This window comes from Neurospora crassa, linkage group IV (genome assembly GCF_000182925.2).
Source record: "Neurospora crassa OR74A linkage group IV, whole genome shotgun sequence".
Lineage (NCBI taxonomy): Eukaryota > Fungi > Ascomycota > Sordariomycetes > Sordariales > Sordariaceae > Neurospora > Neurospora crassa.
Genome location: NC_026504.1, coordinates 2,998,462 through 3,018,907, shown reverse-complemented (window position 1 = coordinate 3,018,907; position 20,446 = coordinate 2,998,462). Strand labels below are relative to the sequence as shown.

The 20,446-nt window shown below is 49.4% G+C and overlaps 3 protein-coding genes across 3 annotated transcripts; 1 reads left to right on the top strand and 2 right to left on the bottom strand.

Annotated features, from left to right (window-relative positions):
* Positions 1–374: 374 nt before the first annotated feature.
* NCU06293 (hypothetical protein) lies at positions 375–1,837 on the top strand (the record flags this gene model as incomplete). The annotated part of the gene is made up of 3 exons (XM_957462.2): positions 375–414; positions 1,001–1,059; positions 1,172–1,837. 3 exons carry the CDS (start codon positions 375–377, stop codon positions 1,835–1,837), a joined length of 765 nt encoding a protein of 254 aa, XP_962555.2.
* Positions 1,838–3,308: 1,471 nt separating this feature from the next.
* Positions 3,309–13,931, bottom strand: NCU06294 (hypothetical protein). The gene is made up of 8 exons (XM_957463.2): positions 13,733–13,931; positions 13,259–13,598; positions 12,639–13,173; positions 7,233–12,563; positions 6,712–7,175; positions 6,204–6,648; positions 4,442–6,139; positions 3,309–4,380 (listed from the first exon to the last, which is right to left on the bottom strand). The coding sequence occupies exons 2-8, from the start codon at positions 13,573–13,575 to the stop codon at positions 3,679–3,681; spliced, it is 9,492 nt and encodes a 3,163-aa protein (XP_962556.1). The 5' UTR covers positions 13,576–13,598; positions 13,733–13,931; the 3' UTR covers positions 3,309–3,678.
* A 1,858-nt stretch (positions 13,932–15,789) lies between these two features.
* On the bottom strand, positions 15,790–19,201 carry NCU06296 (hypothetical protein). The gene is made up of 4 exons (XM_957465.3): positions 18,914–19,201; positions 18,225–18,842; positions 18,077–18,151; positions 15,790–18,011 (listed from the first exon to the last, which is right to left on the bottom strand). Exons 1-4 carry the CDS (start codon positions 18,945–18,947, stop codon positions 16,888–16,890), a joined length of 1,851 nt encoding a protein of 616 aa, XP_962558.3. The 5' UTR covers positions 18,948–19,201; the 3' UTR covers positions 15,790–16,887.
* Positions 19,202–20,446: the final 1,245 nt, after the last annotated feature.

Here is a 20,446-nt window from a genome sequence, read left to right as displayed (position 1 = left end):
TCGTCTTTCCGTATCCACCAGATGTAATTGGAGTCTTTTAATGAGGGAACTTTCACTTGACCTGACGGTGTACCATCCTTGTGATAAAGGTTAACAACGTGGCCGTTCACTTGCTCATATTCACATGCTCGAGGCAGCGTTTTGAGCCCGTTCTACAAGTAGAGAAGGCGGAGGGACCCTTTCTCCAGGTTACGCTCGCATTCAAGTGATCAAAGAGCAACTGGAGGATGGCTTCAGCTCGGCAAAACATGATCCATTCTGGAATAACAGTCTACTTATGAACGAGTTGGAGGTGTTCTTCAAGCATCAGCATCCTTCCTTCCTCAAAACTTTTTTGCAAAGAGTATCGCACTCTTGTCGTGACGAAGCTCGCCATGAACTGTCAAGTCAATCCCGGCTTCCGCCATATTCCATGTACGTCGTTTTCATTCCTTGATGACTCCAATGATGACCATTGACTTTTATCCATCATTCCCGTTTTAGAACACCGAGTCTCGACTCCTCCAACTATGGACAGTGGCACAAGTGGTATAAGCGTTTCGAAAGGAATGACGGTGTCTGCTAATCAGCCTGCCCTTGAGGACCGGCTACATTAGTGGGGTTCTCAGGTTCCTTTTCGGTTGCCGTGCCTTCCTCATTTGTTGTATGCTAACAATCAAAGGGCAAAAATGTGATTTTCGTCTCATCTCGAATACAATACGTACTTTCGGCATTCTGCTATTGGTAGAATAGAAAGATAGCAAACGCAAAGCTGGAGAGAAATTTCAGGCACCAATTCTCTCTCCTGCCCTCGATCCCGTCACTCGTACTCGCTGATTCTCTCTCCCTCCTTAAATTTTCAACTTTCGACCACAACTTCTTCTCTTCCTCGACAACCGCGAGAATCACGACGAGATCAACTCAACATAACAACGCACACACTTCATACAAGTACGGAAGATATATCATCGCAGGCGCTTATGATACAGTGTATGGATTGCTGACATCAACGTTCTTTCAGTTTCCGTTGACGCTGTCACGCGTTTGACCAAGTTCTCACCCACGCGCTCCCACCAGAACGTAAGTCCAAAGCCACCTTTAGCCATGTCGTAAGGGCTAAGCGATTTCTCATATGAACTCTATTAAACTTCATAAGCATGACGAATAACCGCTGACCCTTTGTTGAGTACAGGCACTTCGTCTCAAGATGTCTGCTCCCGCACAGCTGGCCGTTTTTACGCGCATCCTCCCCAGAATGGGGCTCCGTTGGGACTACCACCACGGCCGAAACATCCTGCAGCCAGAGCGCCGTGACAGGGCTGTTAACGCGGCTCTGCATGAGCTTGTTGGGCTGGTACATCCCAACATGAGGATGACTTCGCGCCCCGCTAAGCGGGAGGTTGAGCGTCTGCTTGTCGACATTGTCGACACATCCACGCGCCTTGTGCGCGATAACGTGGCGATGCTCAACCCATACGATTTTATGGCCGGCATCGGCATGACTGGCGTCGGCGACGACGATTTCAACATTTGGGATTGGGAGGATGACTCCTTCCTCGAACAGGCTCGTGTGGGCACCGAGCTTGGGGAGCTCCTCAGCCCCCACACTTTCCAAGCCCTTTTCCTGGCCATAATCGAGGCCCGTCAGCGCTTCCGCAGCTTCGCTGCAGAGCATCTTCCCTTACAGGACCCTTCTCGTCGCTGTCTTTTGGCGGCTGCAGTCGATAGATTTCTCGAGGCTGCTGTGTTCTGGGATGTGGTCAGGGTGCCGATCCAGCTCCAAATCGAGGAGCCTGATGACGAGGAGATGGACGGCTTGTATAGCACAGATTCGGAGGAAGAGTCTGAGGAGGAGTGAGGTGGAGGAATACGCGCAGGGATTCGAGGGTGGCCTTGACGAGGAGGACGAGAATGATATCCCCATGGAGGGGTGAGATGGCATGACGGATGAGTCAAGAAATGCTTTTTGTACTGTGGTCTATAGCCCTTCTATGGGCATGATGAGATATGGATGGATTCATGGGTTATGGGCTAGAGTAGCATGATCAGTCACTTCTCAAAGTTGTTGTGAAGAAAAGAACAGGGACCTTCGACAAATTGAAACAACACCATGGCTTTCACACTCAGTAAATTGATACCTTCCGAAACGCATATATTGCCCTCTTAAATCATTCTTGACGGCTTGTCGTTTCCAGAATTGCTATCGCTGTGATGTTATATCAGAGTGTCCAAGTTGCTTGGTTTCCTGCTAACCTGGGCGGATCCCGAGCCCCCGACTGAGGCAGCGCCAGGGACAAGAAACAATTCACTAAAAAAATAACGAATTCAAATCAAAGAACAAATACATAGCAACGAGACTCGAGTTTTTTTTTTTTTTTTTTTATTCCTCAAGACACTTTTTCAAACCATGATAGTGGCATCCCAGGAAAACCAAGTGGTAGGCTCCGACAACATTTGCATGGGAAAATGGGATGGACACAAAGGCTTTTGCCGCATCACATTCCATGAGCAAAGTTATTGACTGGATCACAGATCTTTATCACTACAGGTAGGTAAGTAACACACCAAGAACTTGCACACATTTTTGCCATCCGACTAATCACCAGCACATACATCACGCTTAAACCATAGGACAAAACACATAAATAGGCTGCCTACAAAGCCTAGCAGAGTTCACCCGAGGTCTTGATCTTATTAGTAACAAAGCAGTCTTAGACTGTAATACATCACTGTCATACAAAGTTCTGTAGCTGTTCGGCTGGTTCATGCACCTTCAAAGAAGCATAACCTAGCCGCGAAGAAGCCCCATTGCCCTATGTGTCTTAGGTACTTATACCCACACTATGATTGGCAAATGGCATTGCTTCCCTCAAGCGCGACATATATCTCAAAACAAATTTTGGGGCCAGTGGCTGAGCGGTCATTGATGACTCCCTACTCGCCGCACAACTAGGTGAGGCAGTGGGCTCGATTCCCACATGTAGCCTTAGTTCATAAACAGTCAATACTTATATCTAGTTGTCGACTTGTAGAGTTTATTCTGCGTTACGCACGAAGTCAATGTTGCTTCACTACAACATTCGGGTGTCGTCGTGCCTTATTTCTTTTTCAGTCTTTTTCTTCATCTCGTTATTGGACGGACGGGGTTTGTTCGATGCTCTCGGGCAACGCTTATACGCATCTTGTTGGCATCATTGTCTTTTATCCTTGGGGGCAGAACACCACCTACAAGTCTTATGTTAAAGTGTGGCATGTCAAAGAGTTACAAACATAGCGCTTTCTGTATGATTCACTGCGACTTGCTCATGGCTTACAGCAGGGTTGTGGATTTCACGAATGAAATAGGTATTAGATAAAACAGCTACTGAAACAAGCAAGTACTTAGTAATCCTATGAACGCTGTGTAGGTAAATCAACCCACATGAGCTCGAAGTCCTGTCCAGTAAAAGGCGAATAGGAAAAGACCACAAACCACATAATCTGACAACGCTACTACACCAAATCCAGTGCTTGCCCTAAATGACCAACAACCAAGCAGAAGTCCCTCAAAATCCGACAATAACTCCACCCCTACAAAGGCCCGCCATGAGCAAATGTCCAAAGCAAATAACACCATCAATCAGCTCTCGAACTGACGCCTCATCTTCAATCCACATCGTCATTTAGCCTGCTACTATCCTCGAAAGAATCATGCATCTTTCACTCGTCCTCACGGTGCCATTCCTCAACCGCAGACACATCCTCGCCACCATCATCGTCCGACTGGTCCATCTCAACCATGTCATAGTCTCCATCCGAGTCTGACTCGTCCTCTTTGTCGCTTCTTCTCTTTGGCGACGTTCCGCCAACCTCCGACATCTCCGCCTCCGACGACCTGAAAAACGGATGTTCGGCGCTCAACTTCCGGCGCTGACACACGTATCCCATAGGGGTATGCGTGATGTCCTGTCCGCGTCTCCGATGTGTGAGCCAGTCGAGGACGAAGGCGAGAGGATTCTTGGCAAATTCGACTTCAGTGTGGCCATTAACAAGTGAAGACGTTGGTTTGCATTTGTCGTCGGCGCCTTCTCCTTCTGCTTCATTGGCTTTATCCGCTTGGAGATACTTGACAATGGCGCCGTACTCGGTAAAGTCAAAGTAAAGACGACCGGCGAGGATTCCGATCTCGATTGTAAGCCAGTCTGGAATTTTGGTGCTTTTAGGTAGCGAAGGGAAGGCGTAATAGGTAAGTCGGCCTAGCGACGTCATGTTTCGTGTGACTGGTGAAGTGTAGGGAATGAGATGGACCGGGCTGCGGCTTTCAGCGGCACGCAACACGGGGATTGCTATTTCGGCTTCCTCAGGAATGAGTACCAACGCCGTCTGAGTGCGGGGAGCGTAGAGAATCCATTCTACGGGTCTCTGCAATATCGCATCAGTTAGCTGATTGACCTACTCTTTGACATGATTAGTGAAGACTTACAAAGAAATTATCGCTTGGGTCTTTGCTGGCTGAAATAGTGCGCCGGAACTCGGATGACACATAGAATTTCGAGCCCGTTGAGCGAACCTCATACTTTCTCCCCAATGTGGTCCTCCCTAGGGCGGTGAAGGCATGCTCATAGCCATCCGTGCCCCGTAGCACACCCTTCTTTATAAATTTCAGGATGTTTGGATGCATCCCAGGAAATTGCAAGGCATCGTAATGAGTGGGTTTGCGCACCTGGCGGATCTCCTCAACCTGGAACTCAACTTCGCGCTCCTGCTCTACCTCATCAAGAGCACAAGCAAGGGCCTCGGACGTGGTATGAGCAAGGCCTTTCTTCTTGTTCATGAGGGTTTCGTAGAAGGATCGCAGCTCCGGATTCCTGATTGCCGGAAAACCAACATCCAACCCCGAAACTTGCGCTTTGCTTCCATAGATTTCCTTGAGCGTCGAGCACTCCTTCTGAAGAATCACGCCCATATGAGCGTCGCGGTGCTTCGTCGAACCGACATAATTTGGATTCTCCCACGCGGAGTTCATCCTTTTGCAGAAATCAGTCCCTTGTGCCACGTACAATGGGCGAAGACTTTCGTTAGCACGACAGGTCATTTCAAGGAGCCACCGTACGCAATGTCCGGAGTTGATGTGGTCTAGCCAAGAGAGCTGGCACACTTTCCGGATGTCGTGATCGACCTCAGGTGGCGCACAGAAGACTATTGACTGCGTTGTGCCCAGTTGTCGAAGTCTCATAGCGGCTTGAACAGTATGATCCTTGGTCTGATTCAATGCCAATGTCAGAGCTCCACAAGCCCCTTGTGGTAATTTGAGATCTGTCCCGCGGGTGTGCGCTTCGTCGAGATACACCAGGCAGTCTTCCAGGTTTTCCGCATATGGGGTGGCTAGCAATGAAACCGGCTTTCTGGACCCGCGGGACAGTACCATGGCCTTGTTGTCTTCATTGAAAAAGACCGCCGCCGGGCTGTAAGTGTCATAACTCAGCCATTCTTTTACCACTTCCTGGTTTCCCTTCTCCAGCACAAACGCACCGGCATCAATGAGGATACGTATTCTTTTTTGTGACAAGCGTCTAAGAAGCTCAGACTCCGTTAGTCTTCTCCCAGCTTGTCTCCCGTAATGTTCAGCCAGCTTCTCGTACCCCCTGTTTCTTCCCTCAAGAAGATACGTGAGGACTTCGGCATTGGTCTGTGACAAACTGGGGAGGTCGTCTTGCTTGATGGTAAGTGGAAGCAAGTATTTGTTGTCATTCGTACCGCTGAAGCCAGTGGTCCGAGCTGATTGTGCTTGCTTGTCGGTTATTCGTGGAAAGAGAGGAATATCCCAACCAGATGTCTGAAGTTTGACTTCGAACTGCTTGCAGTGTTTCGGAAACACAAATGTGTTGAGATAATAATTTAACACTGCCTTGTTGAGCCGGAGTAGCTTCCACAACTGGTCTACCTGAAGATGGTCTTCGGCATTGATCAGATTCCACTGTCGAAGATCCTGAGGAAGATTGGCGCAGCCCTGAGTCCAGATGTCGTACTCAGACTGCGGGTCATCAGACTTCAGAACGCTGCCAAGACAGTCGGTGAATTGCTTCAAAGTTAGACCAGAGTAGTAAAAGGCGAGACAAGTGAAGATGATGGCGACGTCAGGATGACCGAACTCGGCGTTGGCGGATGGGACACCCTTTGCCTAGTACAAGCGGTATACGTTAGCTAAACACCTTGAAAAGGAGAACCGGGTACAATGAACATACCTCGAAGGGAACGGCAATGGGTATACGATCGGGATGCAGCCCATACTGTACGTTCCATCTCTTCTTCAGACAAAGCAAAAGAATACCGCTGTGTATCAAACCTCGAAGCAGCAGGATTTTGTCACCAGCAGAATTTCTGTCAACAAACGCTCGCTTCGCCTTGTTGATTTGAAAGTCCTCCACAACTGGATCGCTCAGAGCGTGCTTCAGTCTTGCCTTAACGCTCGGTTGAACAGACTCAGCAAGATGGAAGGTAGGTGATTTTCCAGCACAAACATCATCAATGATACGTCGCTTCAACTCCTGCTCGACTTCCGAGTCCAGGATATAAACTCGCGGAAAGGCCAAGCCATGCTTCTCCACTTCAATACGGCGGCCGAACTTCTGGCGAAGGTCGGGAACATGGGCCTCGACAAGGCCGAGGAGAGCCTGAGCAACATGCCATCTGCCAGGGGGAAAAGATGTGAGTATATAAAGGTGCCATTGACACGACAAAAAATGATCTTACCTATGCGGATGGCCATCCACAGCCTTCTCAGTACCACTGGGGTAAATGAGCTGTGTTTTGACGGCCAGTGTAACATCCGATTCATCCAGGATGTCTCTCGAGGTTTCCGTGAGCCAGCGTTGAAATTCGACCATTTGTCGCGCTTGTTTCGATTTGGAGTCGACCATACTTTGAAGGCCACTGAGCGAGAACGACATGATAGATTCCGGCAATGCCAGGATTACTCCCCCAGAATTGAGTATCTCGTGATGCAACTCCTCAAACACGTTTAGCATCTCCAGCCCTGCTTTAGTCTGCCGCGAAAATGGAATATGCCGAATCTCGCGGCCAACCAAACCACCCAGCCTCGATTGCATGATCTGTGCTGTTTGCAAGAGGAGAGCCTTGGGCACGACAAGTCTGCAAAGCTGCTGCTTGTCTGCCAGTATTGCTGCGGCCATTGGCGTGATGACTGATGTTTTCCCCTGTACAGTGTTTGATGAAATTAGTCAAGTTTCGATAAAGCTGAGAAATCGACCTACCTTTCCCATGTTCAACTGCAAGACTGAGTTCGACTTTGAGTTAGGTGCGATAATCGCCTGAGCAACCTCAAATTGTTCATCGCGAATCAGGATGTTGCTCTCCAATTCAAGCAGCAGAAAATCTGGATACTCCTCCGAATCCCAGTTCGTATGCCCTGGATTGGCCAGTTCATCGAGAACTCGTTGGCTGTTGCGCTGAAGGTGAGCATGCCTCATCCGTCGCAGTTTTTGCAATCTCGTGAGCATAATCCCGAGGCCGACCAAAGCACTCTTCATTCCGTCTCCAAAACTGTTTTCCGCTACAGACCGAAGCTGCTCCATCATGGTAATTTTACTTCCATTAGGCCAGAGCCCACCTGCAATCAGCCACGGGGAGCCGCTGTCGTCCTTAGACCATGACTGCTGTATTGCATCCATATGTGCTCTGATCGACCGCTCACATGACAAAATCTGGCTGTCCATCAAAGCGAGGGTGGGACGAATATCCACTTTGACCTGGCGAGGCGTACTTTGTAGCGCCTTCAAGCTTCTCCGTAGATCATTGGCATATTCTTGGCGAATAGAGCCTGGTTCTTTGGCGAGGCTGACAAGAATGCAATCAAGCTCTTGATGTTCTGGACGAACTAACTTTTTCCCGCGATCTGCCTTTGGTCCCAGTGCACTCAAATGCATGGATTGACTCTCGTTGACTTCGGCTGAGAGGGGCAAGCTTTGTGGCCCTGATTTGGGGAGTAGGTCGCTGGCAAGGGAAGGAACGACTTCTTTTCGCGTGGGTAACTGGTAAGGTCGAGTGTCGGTCGGAATGAACATTGTTGGAAGCTCGTAGGCACTGGAGTGTTTTGAGAGAACATCATCGACTGAGTCTGTCCATAGCGAAAGTTGGTGGTTGTCCCAGAGCTGCTTCCACCGTGGCTGGAGCGTTTGAAGAACCTCATAACAGTCAATCACAGAGGATTGGATGCCTTCAAATGACAAAGCTTCTGTAGGCCATTGACAATGTATCAGTTCAGCAATGCGTTTTTCTTCCGAAATGCACAACTGTTTGTGATGTTCTTGTTCCTTCTGGAACTTAGATCTTGCCTTGGCAGACGGAAGGTTGATAGGTACGGGAAGCTCCGAAGCGTGCTGTCGGATGATCCCTTGGATCATATCCAAGGTGGGTGACTCGTGACGCCGGAAATCCGCAAAAAAATCGACTTTAGGGTGTTCGAGAGCCTTGAGCTCTTTGAAACGGGAGAACGCCGCAAACGACACAGCCAAATCCATGTCAGCATTGTCTCTGAAGACAAGTGGTGCTAATCTGAACGGCAACGCGTAATTGTCGCCTGGCAGAATGTTGCAACAGAATGAAACCATGCTTCCAAAGTGATTGCTCGGCATTCTCTCAATGACGTCAATCAGGGAAAAGAAGTTGTGTTCAGGAGTCACCTTGAAGCCTCCAATCACTGTCCAGTCCTCCAATATTTTTGACAAGGGCTTGGTCCTGTTGAACTTGAATCCATTTTCTGTGACCTGGCGTACAATGCGGAAAACGTGTCCACATCTTTTTGTTGTCATATCCCAGTCTCTGGAATGATACAGTTCGTCTCCACGACCGGTTAAAGTGGAAGGGCAATAGGACCTTGCCTCATACAAGGATTGCCGAAGCAAACCACGCTCCCGAAGATGGGAGATGTGAACAGTGGAACACGACGGTGGTGTTGATGTGCCGTTGTGGAAAGAGGATAAACGACTCGATTTGACGATGATAGCCTGGACAATCGTATCATATCCGTCATGCTGAGCATACGACAAGTGTCTATCCCAGCTGGCAGTCTGCAGTTTCCTTTGATTTGGCGGGTAGTACTCCCGACGCGGGCATAGGTTCTGATGAATGAATCGCAGCATGGCTAGGTCGTCGTTGTCTAGGGGCTGCCACGGCTGACAGAGCCCGGATTGCAGTAGATGCTGTGCCTCGTCCCTTCCAGTACGTCCAGTAAGTGGATCAGGGAACGGAGAAGTAGTGAGAGCATGGAACAACGCCTTCGCATAGAGATTTCTCGGCTCAGGTAGACACCAAAGGCGCCCTAGCACGTTGTCAATAGAGAACAGTCCGTATTGACTGACCGGGGCGGCCTGAATCACTGTCCGTGATCCTTGGCGAGTCCATGATGGTACGCCCATAGCAGTGATGATGCTTCTTTGAGATGAATCTCGGAGGTCGCGAAGACATATCTTGCTCATGAATCCATAAAGGGTTCCAGCGTCTTGGTTTGGGTCCATCTCGGAGCGCAATTCCCTACTTTCTAGAAGTCCGCGGTGATTGACACGAAAGGTCAGGCCCAGCCTTTCGAGTTTGACAACGATGTTCCCTTTTCCTGATTCTGGCTGGAATACAAGCAAGTTTTCAGGATGCTCAAAGTACTTGAAATTTTCCTCGATCATCTTGTACAGCTTCGACTGTGGGTCGATCAGTCTGGCGTCCCTGCGTCTCGCAACCCTCGTGTTAAGGTCTATAACCCAGTTGTGATCGTGCTGTCTCCAAGGTTTACCATGTCTGATCTCTAGCCGTGGGTATGCTTTGTCTGATATGGCCATCCAATGGAAGCAGTCATCGATAAGATTAGCTGGAATGTCATGCCCTTTGACTTGTCGAAACTTGCGTCGAGGGATGAGTTCCAGGACAGCCCCTTCTCTGGTTTTAGCACGAATGATAACTTGCCCATCCCGGATGCCGAAGTGAACTTGATGCTTATGATGGGCCTCACCTAACAGCGAGTGGCTCATGCCCGGCATTGCTGAAGGAAGTGTCATCAGATGCTGATTGCCGAAAAGTTCCTTCACGACCTCGTCATCCCGAATCTCGGCGGGAAGAGTCCCCGGAGGCTTTCCGTCGATAAGGAGATAACCCTCTATGAAGTTGAACTGTACAGTATACTTCTCGTGGAAATTTCCATGATCAAATTTGATCTGCTGTTCGATCCAGCGGGAGTTGGGAGATGACATGAACTTCAAGTCAGAGAATATCCGAGGGGCACCCGTTGGATTGGGCCAAATCGAATCCAAGATTGTTTCGATAACTTGTGGATAGGCCTTGATGGCCAGAGAAACCGTGGACTGCAATCTGTATGCAGCTTTCAGATCCCTGATGAGGACGAGCTTGAAGTTTTGTGAAAGTTTACTAACATCCACCAACATGTTCTCTTGGAGGCCAATAGCAGCCTCGAGAAATGTTGTAAGATCCTGCAATGACATGGACAAGTTTGGCGAGTGGGCAGAATATGTTCGGCGGCAGAGGATGGCTGCCCATCTTCCATATTCACTTGATCTGGCTGCTATATCCTCTTGAGCGGCATCACGAACTTCCACTCTCAGATCTTTGAGCCACTGAAGTGTTACACAACGAGCGTTCATTAAGAGTTTGTCAGCTGAGCGCTTTGTGGAACTCGAGCCCAACTCATAAAGTCGCAGAGTGATGGAAATCATCACGTCCATGCAAAAGACATCTCTCCAACTGATCGTTGTCAGCCTGCGCTCAATCTCTTCTGCTAGCCGAGCACAGAAAGCTTCATCCTGGAACATGAGATGAGCGTCTCTGAAGACGCTAGTGCTTTTCTCCATGGTGCCGGCTTGGGTAATGAGCTCGGAGAATAGACGGCTAGTCTCCTCAGAGCTGAAATTGAGGTTTGGGGTATTCAGTTCCAATAGCATTGTGAGCCAACGCCTAGACGTTCCAGAGAGCAGATGTTGATGTGCTGTGAACTCGGCTGTAGACATGGTGGTAGGGCATTTGGTTTGATTGGCAATAATCTCGTATGACGATGGTTCTCGCACAAGACGTGTTATCTGACCTCCATCTCTTGTCCCTTCAATAGCCCCGAAACCAGTTGGGAGAGATACTCCACAAAATCGGGCAAGGTGAAATGGGCGATCGTGGTCTTTTATCCAACTGTTCGTCTCTTTGTCAAAGTACTCGAAGCGAAGCGCAAGAGGTAGAACAATGTCCTTCAGCTCAGGCGAGTTTCGCACTTGCAGATTTCGGTAATGAGTAGAGAGCCACGACTTGGGTACAGAAGCCAAGGTCACCGTGCTCGAATGGGCGCTCTCAGAGGCGAAGTCCTTTAGCTGGCAATAGCTCAAGAGGGTATCTGCAGGTTTCGTATATGAAGCCACCCCCTTAAGAGCTAATGTTTGATGGATATTCCAAGTCGCATTCCGATACGCAGTGAAGAAGTCAGGCGCACAAAGTTCAAAAACGATTGTCGCTGCTTCGTCTTTGTCTTCAGGAAGGTAATCTTCGTGAACCTCGACAACCATTCGTCGCATTTGCCTTTTGCACCAGCAAAGCAAGCATTTGCTCACATCTCTCTCTGTTTCGGATATCTGGATACAGAGACAAGAGCCAGCTCCATGCATCTTCCTGTTGAGATCCTCGTACTGATTCAGAGCGGATACCCATGCCTGTATTTTGTCGTATCTGGTACGGTGGCATTCTCCGTTGATTGTGTCCCACACTGCGATCAGTCTGTCTCCATCGTCGCATTCCTGTGTGTACCGAACTCCAAACGAAGAGGGGCTCGGTGGAGCGAAAATCGTTTTGGATTCAGCGGCAGTAGCTGCCCGTTCCTTCAAGTACTCTTGTATCTCATGGAGCCGGGACAGGTCGGAAAATGACGCAAGCTGAAGCAAGTCAAGTGGCTCAGGAGTAAAGAATGGATGATAGGCCATCAAGAGAGGACAAAAAGAGGTTGCGTACTGGTCCAGCGACACCCACAGATCCATTACATTGAGAATGTGGTGGCTCATTTGCGCTGGATCGTTATCGTAAGCATCGCCGACTTCCTTGATCAGTCTCGTGATCATTTCAGATATGCGCAAACATCCGAGACGATAACCATCCATGGAGTCGGGAGGAGATCGCGCCTCTCGTTCGATGGCTTGCTCAATTTCATCCTCAAGTTCAGCCAATCTGAGATATTTGTTGGCGAACTTCGTAGCCTGTCCAAGCGTGCCAGACTTCATCGCGCGCAAGTCGAGACATGGTACCTCTTTGAGAGGATACGGATGTAGGTAGAGAAGTGAATTCAAATAATTCCAACTGTTTGGAAGCTGAAGTTTGAAGTTGGCAATGTCGGACTTGGGAGGAAGGAGATGAATCTTTCGCTGAACAGAAGCTTTATGCAGCTCCCAGGCCCGTGTTGCTTCTTGAGTGGCAACTTGAATGACAGTCTTGAACCAGGGGCTCAAGCAGTTCAAAAGCTGGTCATATACTGGGCGAGCTGACTCGGATGCTTGCAGCTTGTCCGATTCCAACTTGGCGAGGCGTCGACACAGCTTGGCTCTGAGGGTCATCTAGATGAGTAAAATAACGATGGGATTAGTATATCTTGTCGATGGCCGGTAGGAAAGGAAAGGTCTCCAACTTACCACCATCTCAGCAGCGAGCTCTCTTGAGGTCTGTTCGAGAAATTGCGCGAGGACGACGCATATGAACATCTTGTAGGTTGCTCGTCCTGCTTCGTTTCCGAGTTGAAGACATAGCATTTGTCGGACGGCGACGCGCAATATCAGCCACATCGGAGCCCTTCTCCAAGGCTTCTTTGCGTTGTCGAAGTTGACCTCGTCACGGACTCTCTTCCGAAACCTAGGAGTGCTAACGGGACCACCAATGGCAATCAGCAGGGATATGAGCAGCTGGGAAATCAGCGCGCAGTCGGCGGTGTCACGCGTCTCAATGACTGCTGTCTGCTTCTTCACAGCGCGCGCATTGAGAGCGTTTAGAGTCTCAATGCTGGCCTTTTCCAGAAACAAGGCGAGATTGGATCTAAACGAGTCGGTCTGAAATTCGCTGATAGGAATCTGAGCCGCCCGACCAGGGAAATCCCATAGAAGCGCATTCTTGGCTCCCAGTACAGCCTCCAAAGATGGGGAAGCCTCGAATGCTTCGAATATCACTGAATCGCTAGAGGAGACTGTTAGTTACGAGGTCCATAATAACCAAAGAAAAAGATACAATGAAGTTCCTCTTCTGATCGGGGGCCACTCACTTTGAGCTGGGACGGATGAGGAGGCCGGCATTTTGGCTCGCCACATGCAAGATGAGCGTCTTTCCTCCAATGTCCCGGAACGCGTCCTCCAGTGATGCCTTACTGAGCATGCCGTCATGATTAACATCCCTACACTTCTCAAGGGAAGGAAGCAGAGAGTCCCACGGCTGGGGGGAAGACTGTCGTCGCAGCAAGTTACACGCCTTGATAGCACAGTCGATAAGGCCCCTGTTGAGCGGTTCTAGAGCATCGGGTTGAGATGTGGGTACTTTGGCCGCAAGAACCAGGTGATGGTAGAGTTCCTGGTTCGAAGCCATGGCCACATGTGCGGGTTGGCAAGCTAGTTTGTTCGTATCAGCTCGCACGATCATTGACACATATTTAAGAAAGCTGGGGAGCAAACGTCAAACCAATCAAAGCTGACGGATTCAACAAACTATGGATAAAAAGGTGAGGTGTGGCGCAAGGACTTACCGATGATGTGCTTGTATGGTGTCAACTTGAGGTAACCTTGCCTCGAGAGTGAATAGTTCTGAACTTGGACAGAATCAGTCCTGGGCGGTCTTTGGACCTGGACTCCAGAAGATAAGTGAGTAGGGGAAAAGAAAGCTGTGTGAAATAGGTGGTGAGAAAGATGTGATGATGGTTGGGATTTGCTTGAAGTGATACAAAGTTGAAAGAGTGTTTCGTCGAACAAGTAATGGGAAGAATGTGGAAGAAAGCAGTTCAAGTAGGCCACTTTCTCGCCCGCTCGTCTGGACAGTGCGAAGCCGAGACGGTTGCTTCGAGTGTTGGCTGCCCCGATCTCCCGGTTTCGAGAGTGACAAAAATAGAAGTACGGAGTTTTGAAGTGACGGAAACGCACCTGGCAGATAGTTTGCGTATTTCCTGGACGCGGCCCTCAATGGTCAGTGCTGAGGCGTCGACCAAAGTAACGAAACAAGCAAGTGATCGTAACTCGTAACTTGCGACTCGTAGGGACGAATCAGAAAATGTGCAGTCCGGTACGGTTGGCTGTGGTCGGACAGATTGCGACAAAACGACAATGTTCCTCGTGGTGATGAAATGCTGCAACCACAGAGCGTGCCTCGCCGTTCCAGACGAAGGTTCAAGTTCGTTTCCAAGATGAGATGGTGTGCAAAAGAGCAAACCAGACACGATTTAAGCTTGAGGTGTCTTGTTTATTTGAACGACGACTAGCCAGGCTGGGGCGATCTGAAGAGCTGGACTCGAATCCTCGAAGAAGGTGGCAGTTGTACCTTTGTACCTTGGTTTATCCAGTCACCGCGGGGTTCCGACGCCTGCAGGTTTCGACAAACGGAGGCCCGGCGGGGTATCTGCAACGGTCCGCAACGGGCGATGATGAAGGCTTCGAATGCGAAAGGAGCTGGAAAAGGTAAGTATGCAGATGTAAGATACCGGACAGATGCAGACGCCAGCCATGTATGCGTGGCCATCAAGGGGCAGTACCGGTACCTACCCGACTTGTCAACATTTGTTGGCTGCTCGAGATCCAAGGCTTCGTCCGTCCTCCATAGCTCATCCCGCCAGACATGGAGTTTAGGTATCCAAGACATCTGGACGGAACAAATGGCAGCCTAGACCGAAGGCAGCACACAAGAACACTCGAGTTGGGTGCCCAGACAGGTGGGGGGACGTGGAGTGACGGAAGAAGATGGGATGGAAGGCCAGAATCCGCTGCATGTTTCGCTGCGTTCCAAGGTTGATGCAGACTCAAGTGCGTCGATTGAGGTTCCGATTTGCACTTGACGGCATCAAGTCAGCCTTGCAAAAAGCAATAGGGCCTGGGCTACCCGCTGGGCTCATTTTGCGATGGCCTATGGGCGGCAATGCACGATGGGTTATGGGGATGGATTGGGTGGAAGTTTGAGGTTGAGGTGAAAACTTGAGGGGACGAGATGTGATTTGTGCATGGCGGCATAAAATACGCAGATACTGTAACATAGCAGGCCAGTGCGGCCACGGGCAGCGCCCCCGCGCCTGCAAACGCGGCAGCACAGACAGTGCGAAAGCGCAACCCTAGAGCAACATTAGTGGACGGGCGGCACGGCAGTCGGAGCGGGAGGCCTACTGCGCCTGCATAGGTAGGTAGGTGTGTGGATACCCTGAGGATATTACCCAGGGGCATGGTACCTTGTATTTCCAGTGGGGGGAGGCAGAGAGCTCCACTACTGCGTAGTGCGAGAGGCCGGCCCACCCCCGCCCTACACGGCGCGCCCAGGCTCAAACGGGATCCGGAGAGGAAACACAACGAACCGAACGGCTTTCTCGAGCCCTGCCTACCTGGGGCTGTTACTTTTCCATCTCTTTTTTTTTTCTGTCCTATTCAACATACCCGATATCGATACTCTCTGCCACAGAATTGGAAATTTGTGTTGGCACCCGACTCGAGTCGACACTGCATATTACTCCCCTTCTCAGTCACAACACATTGCAATACAATCACTGGAAACTTGACGATGGGTACCTACCTAATAAATGGTAACCATTTCGTCGCTGTCTCTCCCGAATTTATCTTCTTCAAATATTTTTCACTCAACTTGCCGTTCGTCCCAATTCCCGTTATCAGACCCGGAAAGAGTGCCATTGCCATTGGCCCTCGAATTCTAGAACGTCTCACGCAGATTCCTCCCCGACGGACTCTTGTCCTCAACGCTCAAAATGAACATCTTGTCCTTGTCCGGCCCTCATCCTATCTTTTTCAAGTAGCGTGATCTTTCCCATTCCCATTCCAATCCCTTCCCTTCCCATTCTTCTTTTGTTTCCATGCTTCCCATCCTTTTCCTCTCCCCATCATCTCACTCTCTCAAGGCTTCTGTGTTGAATGCAATGGCCCATTTCTCCATGACCTTACTACTTCTTATCTGCCATGGAATCGGCATTCTTGGCCATGCTATCCCATCGGGAGGCCTCGGATGCGGCGTAGCTCTTGACCTTGCTGTCGGTCGAGCTCGAAGCCGTGGAGCTGAACGACTTGCTGACGTCACGGATCTCGGAGGCATTGGACTTCCAGGCAGATGAGCTAGTGCCGCTTGAGCCGGCGCCAGAGCCAGAGCCGGAGCCGGAGCTGGAGGTGTTAGGGTTGTAACTGCTGAATCCAGAGGTGTTTCCGGACATCTTGTGAGGGTGGGATAAATAGGACTGGCAATAATGGGTATTGTGGTTGCTTTCTCGGATTGAGTTCCCTTATGGTGTCAATGTTCGATGGTGCTGATGGATGGGAAAAGGCTGGAGAAGGGTGAAAGACGAGAGTCTAATATATCGCCCCTGGTGAAAGCCATGTTGATGCTATGCCGTGCCGACGTTTCTCACATTAACCGTCGAGGCCTTGATGTTCCAGTAGTTGGATATGAAAAACGAACCCCCAGGTTCCAACCAACGAACTGATCACGACCGCCTTTTAATAGTGCGATTCAAGTGTCAAACAGAGGACATGGTTGTGAAAACTGAGGATGGATAAGTGAATCACTTGATCAAGGTATGATAGCCTAAGTTGGCTGCCCATGAACGAACCGAAGCAACCCACAGATCGAGATCGAATTTTAACTTAAGCGGCATACTCTCGGAGCGGACAACCCAACAAACGCCAAGTGCGTGGCACAACTCCATCAAGCACACATCTCCCCCTCATACTTCTCTGCATACTCGCTGACAATGTCCTTGTAGTCCTCGAGTCCATACGGTTCTGTCATCTCGGCCAACCAGCTCTTCTTCCGGTGAACCTTCAATCCCAGGTCACCAAGCATCGAATCAATATATGGCAATGCATCAAACACAAAGTCGGGGAACTGGTGTCCATGACCCGCCGGATAACGCCATTTTCCAAATCGTGCTTGGAGAACCGTCTCGTATCGCACCTGCTCCACGGTCTTTCCCTTCTCGCCCAACGCCTCGTTCTTGAGCTTCGACTTCCCCTCAAGCAAAGCTTTTCTGGACGGCATCACACTCAGGGGCAACTTGTCGTCGAGAAATGCGCAGATCCAAAGTGCCTGGGGATAAACAGTGAGCCCCGAAGAGAAGCTACAGAAACAACCGATGAAAGCGATATCTCTCGTTGCCAGAAACCGCGGCGAGGGCGGCACCATGAACCGATAGAGCGTCCAGGGAGTTTGGCGGGCTTGGAGAACGGTCTCATCTTTCGTTGACAGGCCTTCTGTTTCCGTCATGGGCTTGTATCTCTTATTGATGATCGGTTGGTTCCTGAGTCGGGGAAATTTCGAGAAAATTTCCTCATCTGCTCGCGCCACCATTTCGTCCGTAAAAATCGGCTCAGCGTTACCGTCCAGGGAGTGAGGCAGCCCTATGTCCTTCTCGATGCCCTCTGGAAGAAATTTTACAGGCGGTACGTGCTTCCACCCCGTGACACAACACAAGGCCTCGGTTTCCAGCTGGGATCCGTCGGAAAGATGCACCGTTTTTGGTGACAACCTCGTGATGTCGGCAATGTGGATATCGACGGTGCCTTTGCGGATGAGATCGAAGAAGTCAGATGGGAAGTTGAGGATGGAAAAGCTCGAGGCAACGAACATGGCCGGCGACCAAGGCTCGAGCTTCTTGATCTCTGGATGCGAACTGTACTTGTTGATGGTCTTGACGTCGTTTCCCAAGACCCACCAGAACGCATTGGTGACTGCTCGTCCGATGGCTGTTCCGTGCCAAAACCTCCGGATCAGTGAGTAGCCGTCGGCAGCTCCCCAGACACATGGCGAAAACCATGTCAAAATTCGTGTGTCTGATGAATGACAGCCGTGGTTAGCCTATCGCGAATGAGCCATGTGTTTCCCGAGGTTTACTTACGAACCAACGCCTCCAACCATAACTTAAGAGGCGTAACAAACGACGGCGCCATCCACGCCGGTCCATGCCCGCTCTCTGCGTTCTCATCGCCTCGGTCAGTCAAACGCCCTACTTTCCTAAAACCCCCTCACATCGAGCCCGTACTCACCTCGAATAACCCAGTTAACCTTGATCCCCTTGGACGCATACGCATACACCGCATCCCAAGCCGACTTTGTTCCCCCCAGCACCGTGACAACCTTTGTCTCCCCCTCCAACGTCCCCTCATACCTCTTCAACTCCTTGCTATGAAACAGCGGCGCCCCAAATGCCTCCTGCCCCTTAAAATCCGGCAAAAAAGCCTCGGACGTCAGTCCAGTCGCCATCACCATCTTCTTCGCAAACACTTTCTTCTTCGTCATTCCTTCATCGGGACTTTCCACCGTCAACACCCACCCACCCTCTACCCCATCCTGATGCGCAGCCTCCAACACCGTATGCCGAAGCCGAATTTTATCCTTGATGCCAAACGCCTCGGCGTAGCTGGAGAGGTACTTGTGCATTGCGGGACCCGTCATGTACTCCCCGGGTTTGACCCCAAAGAGTTCGGGGCTCATGGGGTAGTCGAGATATTCGTAGGTTCCTTTGAGGTTATTGGTGCGTAGGCCGTCGTAAAGGCGTTCCTCGGCCCAGACACCGCCTATGGTTTCGGCTTTGTCGAAGATGGCGAGGGTGAGGGTGGGATGGAGTTGGTGGTAGGTTTTGGCCATGGCGAGGCCAAAGAGGCCTGTTTTGGCAAAGGTTGGTTAGTCATTTTGTGGTGGCGCACTGCAGCCGGCCAGCCAGGCGAGATTTTACCTGAACCGATGATGACTAGGTCAATGGTCTCCATGGTGATAATTGCGTTACCCAGACTGGTGTTTATGGAGTCATGAGTTGGGTTGAGAAAGATGGTCCTTTTCTCAGTTCACAACACCGTGGCTATGTCTTGTCGACGCCATGTCTTTTCCACCCTCACTTTATAGAACCGCCTGAAACCAGAGAAAGGATTTTATCCTCCGGTATTGGGACCGAAAAGCCACCACAACCTCGTGTGGTTACACAAATCCCTCAATCCTTCAAAGCCACCCCGACGATCACTTCTCCATGGGATCGCTGCTGAACGGCTGCTGGATGATCTCGTTGGTCGATTCATTCACTTTATTCTGGCGCGCCCCACAAAAGTATGCAGCTACTACTCTTGACAGATCCGCCCGACAGTCTTATCGCACCAGATGTCTGGAAGACTACCATACACATCAGTCCTGGTAAGTTCGTTAGCTCGGTACTTACAGGGGATTTTGACAGGGGAATGACAAGGGGGTTGACAGGGAATAAATCCAATAGAATTGCACATGTGGAGCCTACGATTTTCGAATAGGGAGAAAAGAGTGATGGAGAATCAGTTAATTTACTATATTAAAAACTAGGGTTTCCGAATACCGCTTCGTATCTATTACCTTACTCAAAATCCAATATATCCACTATTCGCTGCAATAACCGCTTGCATTCTTCTAGGCATTGAGTGTACTAGCCGACGAAGGTAGTCAGCTAGTACTGCCTCCTATACTTATTTAATTGTAGATTTAAGGGTAAGTCTAATTGGCCGGATTAGGTAATTACGCTCAATCTAGTTCTTCATCTAATACTACATATTTTCAATAGGGTTGAGATCTGGTGAGTGCGGCGGCTATACTACGATATTAGCGCCGTTGAAGGTCTGAGTTATAAATGCCCTCGTTGCCTTTGAATTGTAAGAGGGGGTGTTATTTTGTATAATAATGAAATTCGGGTTTTACTACTAGAATTAGTGTAGGAGAGGAAGGATATGGGTTTGATAAGATTTGCTAGTAATTATACCCTAATCTTTATAGTTCTAAAATAGGGTAGTGCCCTTTATTGTACTAGTAAAGTAAGTTTAATATATTTATTTATAAGCCCTCTACTTGATTTTAGTAAAGTTATTAGAATTTTCGCTTTTGAATATAGTAATGAAATGGCGACTTTTGTTAATACTATTTACCTACATTTTATCGGACTAAATCTAAGTCTTCTATTTAAATAGGGTAAAACTAATCTACTATAAAGCGAATTGGAGGCGGGTACGACGGGTTATTATAGTAAGTAGAAGGCGAATTGGTTATTTAATACAACGGATGCTTTAAAATTCTATTGCAGCCTATATAGTGTAACGGCTATATTAATTAAGCTCGGGGATACGCCTTCCTAATTCCTCCTACGATAGGAACCTCTTTGATTTTATAGGTATATTTATATATTGAAAAAGAATTTGAATTAAGGTTGGTAGAATTGTAAGAGGTTTACCCCCGGTATAGTAGTAAGGTATAGCCT

What these genes read in the sequence shown, in the direction of transcription:
- NCU06294 (XM_957463.2), bottom strand. Translation starts at nt 13,575, where the DNA reads ATGGCTTCGAACCAGGAACTCTACCATCACCTGGTTCTTGCGGCCAAA. An exon ending in CTCATCCGTCCCAGCTCAAA is followed by an intron (nt 13,174 to 13,258) that starts GTGAGTGGCCCC and finishes AGTCTCCTCTAG; the next exon opens with CGATTCAGTGATATTCGAAG. An exon ending in AGCTCGCTGCTGAGATGGTG is followed by an intron (nt 12,564 to 12,638) that starts GTAAGTTGGAGA and finishes TTACTCATCTAG; the next exon opens with ATGACCCTCAGAGCCAAGCT.
- NCU06296 (XM_957465.3), bottom strand. Translation starts at nt 18,947, where the DNA reads ATGGAGACCATTGACCTAGTCATCATCGGTTCAG. An exon ending in GGTTAACTGGGTTATTCGAG is followed by an intron (nt 18,152 to 18,224) that starts GTGAGTACGGGC and finishes ATGAGAACGCAG; the next exon opens with AGAGCGGGCATGGACCGGCG. An exon ending in ATGGTTGGAGGCGTTGGTTC is followed by an intron (nt 18,012 to 18,076) that starts GTAAGTAAACCT and finishes GTCATTCATCAG; the next exon opens with ACACACGAATTTTGACATGG.